The following is a 12,187-nucleotide window of genomic DNA, read 5'->3' on the forward strand; positions in this document are numbered from 1 at the left end:
CCTACCATCTTGGTTATCTGGCCTGCATGGTAAAGCTAACATAACAGAATTGCCCTTACCAAGCCGTCACAAGGACAAAATGAGGCAGGATTAAGTTCAATAATGCCCAGTTCAATAATGCCAAGTAGAGGCCACACTGCGCGAGGAACAGAAAACATTGTTCCCAAGTTAAGTTACCGTTTATAAGGACTCTCACTTACAAGTTTTCCAAAGCAAGGATTTGCGTGCAAATAAGGCCTGAGGTAAAGTCGTCAATATAAACCCAGACAATAACTTAATCCTGAAAGTTCACTCCAATGATTCTTGAATTACACCTTTTAATCTGATTAAATTTTATAGGCAATAAATACAAGGAAGTTACTTCTGCCATTCAAAATTCATGAATATAAGACATCACACTATCATAATTCCACTTACATAAACAAAAGACCCCTAAAATGTCATCTAGCTTCCCTTTACTCTCTCTCTCTCTCTCTCTCTCTCTCTCTCTCTCTCTCTCTCTCTCTCTCTCTCTCTCTCTCTCTCTCTAAAAATACCAACATCAGGGAAAATAAAAAAATGTATTTGCAACTACTCTAGCTATGTTGTGTAGCCCTGACTGGCCTGGAATTCACCATGTAGTGCAGGCTAGTCCTGAACTCCCAGAGATCTGCCTGCCTCTGCCTCCCTAATGTGGAGATTAAAAGCGTGTGGCAACACATCTGGCTTATGTTATTATGATTATTATTCTAATCAACAAAACAAACTCTGGGTCATCAAGCTGTACAATTTAGTTTTTAGGCATGCAGAAATTTAAAATCAATTTCCAGTTTTAGATTTTCCAGAATAGGAATGCCCAATTAGTGAAGTCAATAAATATTCCTAAACTAAAAATGGAAACACCTGAAACATTTCTGATATCTCAGTCACAATGAAAAAAGGATACTTAAACTCTATTGACTATAAATATACTTAAAACTGGTTAAAACTTTTCATAATTAAAAAAAATGAAACTTAGATAATGGGAGATGCCATTCTGTAAATCTGTCTCTTATTGGTTGTTGAATAAAGCACTGTTGGACAATAGGGAAGCAAGATAGGTGGGGCTAGGAGTCGAGGAGGATTCTGGGAAAGAGAAACACAGGGAGTCATGATGTAGCCGCCATAGGAATAAGAGGTCCGGACCCCTTTCTCCGGTAAGAGAAATACTTAGATGGGTTAAATACTTAAGTCAGAGATAGCCAGTAAGAAACAAGCAAACGGCTAACAGCTTCATAATTAATACAGTCTTGTGTGTTATTTGGGGACTGCAATGCAGCAGAGCCCAGGCGACTGGTGGGGAAAAACCAAAGCGGCTGGCAAGGAAAAGGCTTCACTCTACACTTAGAAACTGTACTCACTGCAGGTATCCAAACTGGGAGTGTGAGAGGATGATTGTCAGACTCATGAAACAATAGAAACCTGACAATGCCCCACATCTTGCTGTCACACATATACTCATTTATACAGAATAATGAAAATCCAGGTGGCCATGTGTTTAAGAATTTACCATCATAAAGACTCTAATCCTAATGTTCTTTTCCTCTATTAAGCATCAAGTCTGTCATGTTTCCAAGTGTCTAGGGAAATGGCTCCCGATAGGAACATGTCATAAACTAGACCTCCTAAACCCACCATGGGACTCAGCCAGCATTACTTAAAAACAGTAACCCACGCCGGGTGGCTCATGCCTTTAAGAGGCAGAGGCAGGTGGATCTCTGTGAGTTCCAGAGCAGCCTGGTCTACAAGAGCTAGTTCCAGGACAGCCTCCAAAGCCACAGAGAAACCCTGTCTCAAAAAACCAAACAAAAAAAGAAAACAAAACATATACACAAAAAACAGTAACCCATGCTCAATCAAATACACACACACACACACACACTGACATACATGCTCTCAAGACACTTTCACTCTCACACACACGTTCAGACACGTTCAGACACACTCACACAGACCTACTCATACACAGACATGAACATGAAAAATGGAAGGGGGTCAGGAGGAGGGTGTGGGGGACAAAAGAAGGTAATGATGGATGAAATACATTATATGCCCATATGAAATTGTTAAAAAATAAACAAGGAATGCACAGAAAAATTGATGCAAATAAACTAAAAAGCTGCTCTGGGGAACCATAAGTGCAAGCCTACTAAGAATTAACTACAATTTTCAAAAGCTACAATTGAGCAGTAAACTGCAAACCTCAGAAAATACACACTAAGCTAAGGTTTAACAAAATCATCTCCTTTTCCATAGAGATTTTGACCTTAACATTCCAGTTTTTTTTTTCTTCTAAAAAAAATCAGACGACAGAAGTATGTCAACTCTATGACTAGGACACACACACAGAGAACCCATGTGTTCTTACTGGCAAACTCTACTGACTTGGAAGAATTACAGTTTGGAGTTACATATCTTGGACCTCCCTGAGTGGGAAATGGAATGTCCCTTATGTGAACTCTGGCAACTGTAACTGAATCTTCTCACTAGGGTGCTGCTGTAGAAAGAAACGTCTAATGCTAAGTGTGGTTCTGACCTACAACCTTCTATTAGACAAGTGTCATATGAAGCCCATGACGGCCATGGGGGACTCAATGCTCACTTAATTCTCAGAAGACCCTCTGGTGGTATTGCCAGCCACCTTATCTTAATGCTGTCATTTAGACATCAGACCCCATGCCATACTCTAGCTGACTTCTTTGCTCCTGGGAGTTGGGGAGAGGAGGAATCCAATCTAACCTCCCAATGATCTTGTGTATCCGGAATAGTACAAAATTCGTTCTGTGGTGGTAGTTTTTCCTGCGTCAATATGAGCCATAATTCCAATATTACGAATTCTGTTTAAAGGGGGAAAAAGACATGCATTATGAGGTGCACATCATAACCAAAATATCTAAGCAGTACAAACTTTAAAGACTAATATTCCTATAATATATGTAATTATGTACAAAGACAAAAGCAAAACATTTTGGTTTTAATATCAACATATATTAAGTATACACAGTAATGAACTGTACTATGGTATGTTTATATACATATGTGATATACTTAGGTCATATTCATCCCATACCTCTCTTGTTCCCATTAATGCATCCTATCACATTATCAGACAGAATAGCTAAGTAACAAAAAGGCTAATTACAATCTTAAGAATATCTTATATTCATTTGTTACTATAAAGCAAAAAAAAATTTTTTTTTTGGTTTTTCGAGACAGGGTTTCTCTGTATTGTTTTGGAGCCTGTCCTGGAACTCTCTTGGTAGACCAGGCTGGCCTCACACTCACAGAGATCCGCCTGCCTCTGCCTCCTGAGTGCTAGGATTAAAGGCGTGTGCCACCAACGCCCGGCTACTATTAAAAAAAAAATAGCTTTTGAGATACACACTAACATTTATATAGAAATTAAATAAGTCACTAGTAATGCCTGTTGAAGAAGACTTGTAAACTTCCTCAACAGTCTATGGAAACCAGTATAATGACAGTACTTACTTGGCCACAGGAGGGCTAATGATGGAATAAAGGGATTTCACATCATTTCCTACTATACCTACAGGAAGAGAATTGAAATTAAACTGTTTAATGAAAAATTTAATTTATAAATGAAAACATACAAAATAATTTAAAACACATACAACATTCCAAATCAAGCTACATAAAGTGCAATTATTTAAGATTTATTTTCTACATAAGAAAGTTATGACTGATAGTAGAAGTTCTGGATACCAATTTCTTTTTTTAGGCCACACTAATGAATACCAATTTACAAATGAAGCCCTTAAACAATACAGATTTATTTCAATCGGTTACTTATTACACCTCTATTCACAGAACTGTAAAATTAGTGTTTGTAACAATATGACAGAAGGTAACAGCAGGTCCTAAATAAAAGGGAAATTCTAAATGTGCAGTCATGTAAACCTGCATTTTCAAGTCTTGAAGCATGCAGAGAGATCAATTTAAAACTCTTTTTTTAAAGGAATTTCTTTTTTCTTTTAAATTTATTAATTTTTATTTTATATGCATAGGTGTCAGGTCCCCTGGAACTGGAATTACAGACAGTTGTGAGCTGCCATGTGGGGGCTGGGAATTGAACCCAGGTCCTCTGAAAGATCAGTCAGTGCTCTTAACCATTGAGCCATCTCTCTAGGCCCCCCAGAGGGATTAATTGAGCGTGAGCTTCCATACAGGTTAGAACCTCCCTTCCCTCAGCTATGCCAGGCCCAGCGCCTTCAGATGCCTGAGTGGGATCACTCAGCAGAAGCTGAGATATGCTAAGACTTCAAATAGCTAGCAGTGCTTCTTTTTATTTTATTTAGTTAAGGTTTTCTTTGGTTGGCTCGGTTTGGCTTGGTTTTTTTGAGGCAGTGTCTCAGTATGAAGCCTTGGTTGACCTGGGACTTGATATGTAGACCAGGCTGGTCTCAAGCTCACAGAGCTGCTCCTCCCTCTGAACTCAGGGCTAAAGGTGTGCACTACTGCATCCAGCTTTTATTTAAGGTTTTGAGGCAGGGTCTGGTGTGTACTCCTGCCTAGAGTCAGACTCGCAAGCCTCTGTCTAGCCTTGTTAGTACTAGAACTTTAATGTGGGCCACCAAACATTCATATGGTATTTTTTACATGAAATATGTCCACAGTGATCCCTCCATGCTAGCCTAAGTTCCAGTAATTACATTGAAACAATAGTTTTACTCGTGAATTTAAGTTCTACTTTCATGCTATTTAAGCCAAGTCTTCTAAATTTCTAAAATAAAAAGTTTTAGATTTTTAAAACCTAATTGGGGATCTAAAGACCAAAAGACACAGTACATAACACAGTTAAATTAGCAGGGGCAGAACACAAAAGCCTGCATACGGTCTAACATGCAGCATGACATTCACATATCCTTGTAAATCAACACCAATCAGCATTATTTCACTTCACCATTTGCACATGATAACTATGTTAATAAGAACAGCCATCTCATCCAGTGCTGTGTGTCTGCTCACTTCAGACACAGGAAGGTCATGAGGAATGAAGTGTTCAGTTACTGCGTATTCCAAATCTAGAAGTCATGCATCTAATTTAAACTACTCCAGATAGATACGTAACCAAGCATGTTCTAAAACTCTTCAAAGTAAACTGTCCTAGTGAAATCTCTGTTGACAGAAATGAGAAGCCCACTACTAAGCCCATCACTCTCCCTTGGCTCAGCTCATCAAAGGCCCGGCAGAGGAGGTGCACAACTCCACGATGCCCAGTCCCCCTCACATCTACCAAAATACTCCTAACAATCTCAAGGAAATAGTCAAGACGTTAAAATAGGTTGGAAACCCCTAAAACGCAAGGTTCTTTAAGAAACAGGGAGTGAAGGACAACAGGAGAGAGGAAAAGCAATCGTGTCAGATAAAACTAGAGGAATCTAACATCTGTACCTGGTGGGGAGCTATAGTTTCTTCTCAGAGGCACCAGAGGCTTTGATCTTTTTAAAATGGCTTTTATTTTACAGTAACTCATAGTCTAGCAGAGAGAAAAAGAAACTGGCATTAATTTTACTTTCGCATTATACATCAAAAGCGGAATAGACACAATACTCTTGCTGGGTGCAGTAACATATGCTTGCAATCCCAGAAGTCAGGAGGCTGAAGCAGGTAGATCTTGAGCTCGAGAACAGCATGCACTATATAACAACAACCTCTCTATATCCTCTTTCAAGAGAATATGTATTACTCAGAACATCACCGAAGTCATTTTAAACTAGCAAACTGAGCTGACAGCCTCATGGCAAGGCTGTGTCATCTGGGTTACAGGTTCTCCAAAGCTCCCTGCTGGGTCACTGCTGGAGAAACAGCCCAGACAAGCTCAGTCTCAGTAGGTGAGTGACAGAGGGCATGGTTCCTAGTGAGGATTCATATTGGCAATACATCATGAAAATGTGAGTTTACACAATAGTATACAGAGCGCTATCATTAGAACAAAGCTTACGGGGAGGATGCTGTCATGAAACATGAGGCACATGTCAAACTGCTTCAGAAACCGGCATCCAACAGCTCTGCAGAAGGTTTTACCTTTACTATTTAACAATAATGCTGTATCCTGACATAATGTCACAGACACGTACTTCACAGATGTTTCAACTTACTGATAGTTACAATAGATAATACAGCACACCCTTAGCTGTATAAGGGTGAGCAGTCACTACTACTGTTCTTGGATGAGACAGAAAACACCAGCCGCATCCAAAACAACTGATATTGTATTACCTCATGACAACATGATTTCATTTTACCTGCTCCTCTTTTTATTGCTAAGCAAATTTTTAAATTGTATTTCCAATTAAATTAAGGTAGTCTGACTAAACAGTTTGGAACAATAAACTAAACTATGACTCTAGGAAATAATAGGCTAATAAAGTACAGTAATTTTCATAAGAAACACTTACGTTAATGTGCACACTGAATATTCTCTGATGATTCATTGCAAAAATCCTCCAGCTGATAAACATTGTGGCCCTCTAAAATGTTATCCCTGAAAAAAATTATAAAACTAAACACATGCATTACAAGTCAGTAAGGCATATAAGAAATAGCCAGTATGTTTTAGAAAACAGGAATAATTTTAGCTCCCCAAAACTCAGTGCATCATTTAAAAAGTAAAACTTTGCATGAAATGAAATATACAGTTATTAAGCTTACATTTTAAAAATTTAAATTAGAAAGAAACACCTTTTAAAAAACCACCTTAATTCTTAAACAAAGATACAGAAGGTTGAGAGTTTGGTAGATACCTGTAATCCCAGCACTTAGAAGCAGAGGGAGGAGGGCTGCCAAATTTGACACTACCTGGGCTACATAGTAAGACCGTATTTCAAAGAAAAAACAAAACCATAAAAGACAAACAAAACTTCAAGGTATAACTGAAGTACAACTATTAAATTTTTTAAAATAAAAATAACATATGCATAAACACACACACACACATTTGTTTGGTTTTTTTGAGACAAGATTTCTCTGTGTAACAGCCCTAGCTATGCTGGAACTAGCTCTGTAGACCAGGCTAGCTTTGAACTCACAGAGATCCATCTGCCTCTGCCTCCCAAGTGCTGGGATTAAAAGCATGCGCCACCAGTGCCCAGCTCATAAAAGTATATTTTAAACATATAGAATTAAGTATGATAAATATTCTCATGTAAATTTGGCAGTTTCTCATTGACAACAAAACCTATCTACATATTCTGATATTTTTAGCCATAAATATGTGAAACTTAAACCCCATGAAGATATACCAGAGTGGTTACAGACAGAGCACCTATGCTTCATACTCTCTAACCCTGAAGCAGCACTCCTAGGTAGAGCTTTGCTTAGTATGCCCGAGGTCCTGGCTTTGACTTCAGCACTGCCGTAAGTTCCCAAACCCACACTTACAAGCCTTCACTGGGCTCAAAGTACAATATCAATGGTGTGATGAGAAGACAGAAGTATCTAACACCCTAGGACAAGGGGTCATGCAGAAACTGTCTTCTTCCTAAACCCGCACATAATCTCAAGTCACCAAGTCTTTTCACTTTATTTCCTAAGTATATCTTGAATCTATTCCAAATGTCAGAGTGCAGGCCTCATCTTCCCTCTCTAGCTACTAATGTAACAGACCCTGTCTTTAGTCACTCTCACCCAGTACTGCCAACAGAAAAACGTTTACATACGTATATCCTTGCTCAAGAACACAAGCAATGATTGTCAGAGAGGCACAATTGGCATCCAGTAGATCAATACTGCTACATATTCTAAAATTCACAGGGTATCCACCTCTGACAAAGAACAAAATGTCAGTACGTGGAAAAACACCTTGCAACTCATTGATTCTCAAATGGTGATCTATAGATCTTTAGGATTATTAAGACCTCTTGAAAGTCAAAATTACTTTCACAATAATGCTAAGGCATTGTTAACCATCCTTTTCAGTATTCACATTGGTACTGGTTGTGTGGTAGGCAAAACAGGGGTCACCTTGGCATATATCCAGGCACTGGCAGCAAAATACATTATCAGCTGGCCAGAAGTGGTGGCGCACACCTTTAATCCCAGGAGAAGCAGCTGGGTCTCTGGGAGTCCAAGGCTAGACTGGTCTACATCGTGTGTTCCAAGACAGCCAGGGTCACAGAGCAGCCCTGTCTCAAACACCCCCGCAGGGAAGGAAAAAAAAAAGAATATATTACCAGCTGCTATATTATTAATGCTCAAATAATTAGTTGAATAATTGCATCAAGAATATGCATGCTGGGCTGAAGATGGCTCCGTGGTTAAGAGTGCACGCTGCTCTTGCAGAGGACCTCAGTTCAATTTGAAGCCCAGTGCCCACACTGGCAGCCCACAAATGTCAGTGACTCTACCTTCAAAAATTCTGACGTCTCTGACCTCTATCGCCTCCACGGCACCAGGACTCACGCATGTGCGCACACGCGCACACACTCACACACAAACACACACCATTAAAAATAATAAAAGGGAACCTTTTTGAAACTAAAAAGATGATTATGATTACTAGGGCGGAAGATGGATCTGGGAGGAGTTGAGAGTGAGTATGATCAAATTACATTGTATGGCCAGGTGGCAGTGGTGCACACCTTTGATTTCAGCACTAGGGAGGTAGAGGCAGGATGGATCTCTGTGAGCTGGAGGTCAGCCTGGTCTAAAGAATGAGTTCCAGGATAGCCAGACACAGAGAAACCCTGTCTGGTTAAACCGAAGCACATAAATTCTATGCATGTATAAATGTCTCAAGTAAAAATTGATTTTCTCTAAAATTTTTTCATTTTACATAAGAATATGCTTGATACAATAAAAATTCCTCCATTGAATCTTTTTTTAAAGATGTATTATTATGTAAACAGTGTTATACCTGCATGTATGCTTACATGCCAGAAGACAGCACCAGATCTCATTATAGATGGTTGTGAACCACCATGTGGTTGCTTGGAATTGAACTCAAAACTTCTGGAAAAGCAGCCAGTGTTCTTAACCTCTGAGTCATCTCTTCAGGCCCCCTCGATTAAATCTCAACCCATAATTACACACTTATTCTTTTGTTTTGTTTTGTTTTTGTTTTTTGTTTTTCGAAACAGGGTTTCTCTGTATTGTTTTGGAGCCTGTCCTGGAACTCGCTCTGTAGACCAGGCTGGCCTCAAACTCATAGAGATCCGCCTGCCTCTGCCTCCTGAGTGCTGGGATTAAAGGCGTTACACACTTATTCTTAACAGACAGTGAAATCAAAGGTTATTAACTGATGGTTTTAAAAGTTAATCGGCCACTTTTTTTGAATGGAGCACTGTTTACTTGGAGGATTGCTTAGACAAATTAGGATAGTCAGACTTAGAGACTTAGAAACTTTTAACAATTTGTTAGTGTAGGTGGCACATGCCTTTAATCCCAGCCCTTGGGGAGACAGAGGCAGGCGGATCTCTGTAAGTTTGAGGCCATCGTGGTCTAACGAGTTCCAGGAAAGGCTCCAAAACAATACAGAGAAACCCTGTCTCAATAAACCAAAAAAGAAAAAAGAAACTTTTAACAATTAAACAACTAACATAATAATTCATTTCAAAGAAAGCAACTAATAGTTATATACTGTCATAAGTCCAAGCTTTTAAATGACAGTGAGAATTCTGGAAAATTAGGATCTACTAGTTTGGGTTTGACAGTCTATCAAGACTTAAGACTTTCTATGATAAGAATCAACTGCCACAAGTTATTCTTTGACCTCTATACACAAATGCATGTGTTTTCACACTGGCACTTGAAATAAATAAACAAGTAAACATAATGCATGCCAATAAATTTTAATACATTAAAAAATCATGGGACACCTAAAAACAAACATAAAACATACTTCTACAAAAGCAGAATTTAAGATGGTGCTGAGAGAAGATTTAAGAAAGGAGATCTGGGCCGGGCATTGGTGGCACACGCCTTTAATCCCAGTAATTCCTAGACTCAGATTAGTCATTTCTTCATCGGGCAGTTGATTAAATAGCATCTGAAGACCCACTGAGACATACATCTATAGTGTATCTATTCAATAAATTCTTTAAAAAGCAACAACAACAAAATCCTGTGTTTTAGTACTGTAAGACTTGCTGGAGTCCCAGGTCTTCTGAAATCTTAGACAAATCACTAGAAATTTCTGAACTTCAGTCATTCCCCTATGACACCACAGAAATGGCATGAGAATTAAATCCACACATTCAACAAGAATTGTATTTAACACTGCTTTCTAGGTACTGGAGTTAATGCAGTGGACAAAGACAATTTTTGCACTCACCCTGACTCTAGCCAACTCAAGGGCAACAAACAAAGGAATAAATAAAAATATACAGCAGCCTATTGTCACAGATCCTGTAGAAAAGAATTAAGCAACAAAGGGAAATGTGGTAGTCATGGTGAGGAGGTCAAGCGAGGCTTCGCTAGAACTATGAAATTAAACCAAACACCTAAAGTCAGCAAGGGAGGCAATGGGGACGGATGACCATACTCTAGTCTGATAAATTACATAATTCACTGCACCTGAAATCACACGAATGGTAATTAGTATTAGATACAAATTTTTAAAAAGTCACCATTATTCTATGGAGACTTGAGCCTGGCCTGGAGAGCGGAGTTGTTACACTCAGCTCTCCACTCTCCCGGAGCAGAGATGAACTGTAGCAACTTTGTCCGGGAAACCTTCTCCTGCCAGAGCAAAACTGCTACACTGGGCAAACATCTCTGGAAGACCCTGTCCTGCTGAAGCAGAGCTGATACACTGGGGAAGCCTTTCTCTGAGGCAGGGCTGTAATTACAGCTGCTACACTTACTGCAGCCTGTGGTAGTCCTTGGCTCCCGAGCTCCACGATACCTTTCCATCTGAGCTGTGTAACACTTAGTATTCTGTGGCTCCCGAGTGCCAGAATACCTGTCCCATCAGATCTACCCAAAATGCCTACAGCCAGGACTACACAGAAAAACCCTGTCTCGAAAAATCAAACAAACAAAACAATTACTATGGAGAGAAAACCCTGAATCCAAGCACTAAGACTTTTTGAAGTGAATACTTTCTAATATTGGTAGTTCCAAACTTAAGAATTAATTAGGAAGTTTCTGTGACTACAGTAAAAGGTAAAACTGGGGGTTGGAGACATTGCTGAGCGGTTAATTTGTCCTTTCAGAGGACCCAGGTTCAATTCCCAGATCCCACTAGCATTCCAAACTATTTTTAGTGACCCAACACTTTCTTCTGGCCTCTGAGAGCACCAGGCATTCACGTGGTGCACAGATATACATGTAGGCAAAACACCCATACACATTAAAAAATAATAAAGTGACAAAATATTTTAAAAGATAAAACTGATCCTAATTATATGTGCTTTCTTGGAAATTCCTTCCCGGCACTAGAGAGTCAGTTCATCCAAGTCCGTTCAGTGCTAGTTCCCAGATTTTAAAAAGGGGGCTCAAGAATTTAGTGACTTAGTAAGTCCTGAGCCTCCATAAAAACAAAATTATCGGCCGGGCGTTGGTGGCGCACGCCTTTAATCCCAGCACTTGGGAGGCAGAGGCAGGTGGATCTCTGTGAGTTCGAGGCCAGCCTGGTCTACAAGAGCTAGTTCCAGGACAGCCTCCAAAGCCACAGAGAAACCCTGTCTCGAAAAACCAAAAAAATAAAAAACAAAAACAAAAACAAACTTATCTATTGCTTTCCTGGCAGCTGGCCCAGCAGATTTACTTTCTACATAGTAAATTTCAATTAATTGTACACACATAAGTTACAAGGGAGAAACAAAAGAACCAGTCGCCCTTGATAAGGGATGAAGAAAAACGTCCCTAATTCAGCAGGCATCAAGGACTGGGGCTTCTGTGGCTGTCATCAGAGCCCCGCACAGACCCGGTCGCCGCTGCATCACCCACGGGGCACTTGGTTGTGCACCAACGACCACCTCCGCCAGGATGCGGGGAGCCAGGGGCGCCCGCCACTCCAAAACTGAAAAGGGTCTCACGTTACAACGCCCCACAGACTAAACCACCCTCATACCTGCAGATGTAACCTACGAACTCCCCGGCTGGGCCCACTTTCCCATTTCCGGCGGTCCGTCAGCTAAATCTCGCCTGCCAGCAACTTCCGCTCATCTGCCTAGGAGCGGAGAGTCGATGCGGAACGGTTGTGTGG

At 40.0% G+C, this 12,187-nt stretch overlaps 1 protein-coding gene across 4 annotated transcripts in view; it reads right to left on the bottom strand.

Moving 5' to 3' along the window:
• Gfm2 (GTP dependent ribosome recycling factor mitochondrial 2) overlaps window positions 1–12,183 on the bottom strand; it is a 39,222-nt gene extending 27,039 nt beyond the window's left edge. For 2 of the 4 annotated variants that reach the window (XM_040728901.1, XM_040728904.1), the window contains exons 1-5: window positions 12,053–12,183; window positions 6,438–6,523; window positions 5,431–5,515; window positions 3,508–3,565; window positions 2,758–2,855 (exon numbers count right to left, since the gene is read on the bottom strand). In XM_040728901.1, coding sequence (XP_040584835.1) covers window positions 2,758–2,855; window positions 3,508–3,565; window positions 5,431–5,515; window positions 6,438–6,500 — 304 coding nt within the window. In that variant the 5' untranslated portion in view covers window positions 6,501–6,523; window positions 12,053–12,183. Of the gene's footprint in view, window positions 1–2,757; window positions 2,856–3,507; window positions 3,566–5,430; window positions 5,516–6,437; window positions 6,524–8,001; window positions 8,163–12,052 lie in introns of those variants that run through there. The other 2 variants (XM_040728903.1, XM_040728902.1) reach the window with 2 other exon arrangements.
• Window positions 12,184–12,187: the final 4 nt, after the last annotated feature.

Source organism: Mesocricetus auratus, unplaced genomic scaffold, assembly GCF_017639785.1.
Source record: "Mesocricetus auratus isolate SY011 unplaced genomic scaffold, BCM_Maur_2.0 Super-Scaffold_100020, whole genome shotgun sequence".
NCBI classification, from domain to species: domain Eukaryota; kingdom Metazoa; phylum Chordata; class Mammalia; order Rodentia; family Cricetidae; genus Mesocricetus; species Mesocricetus auratus.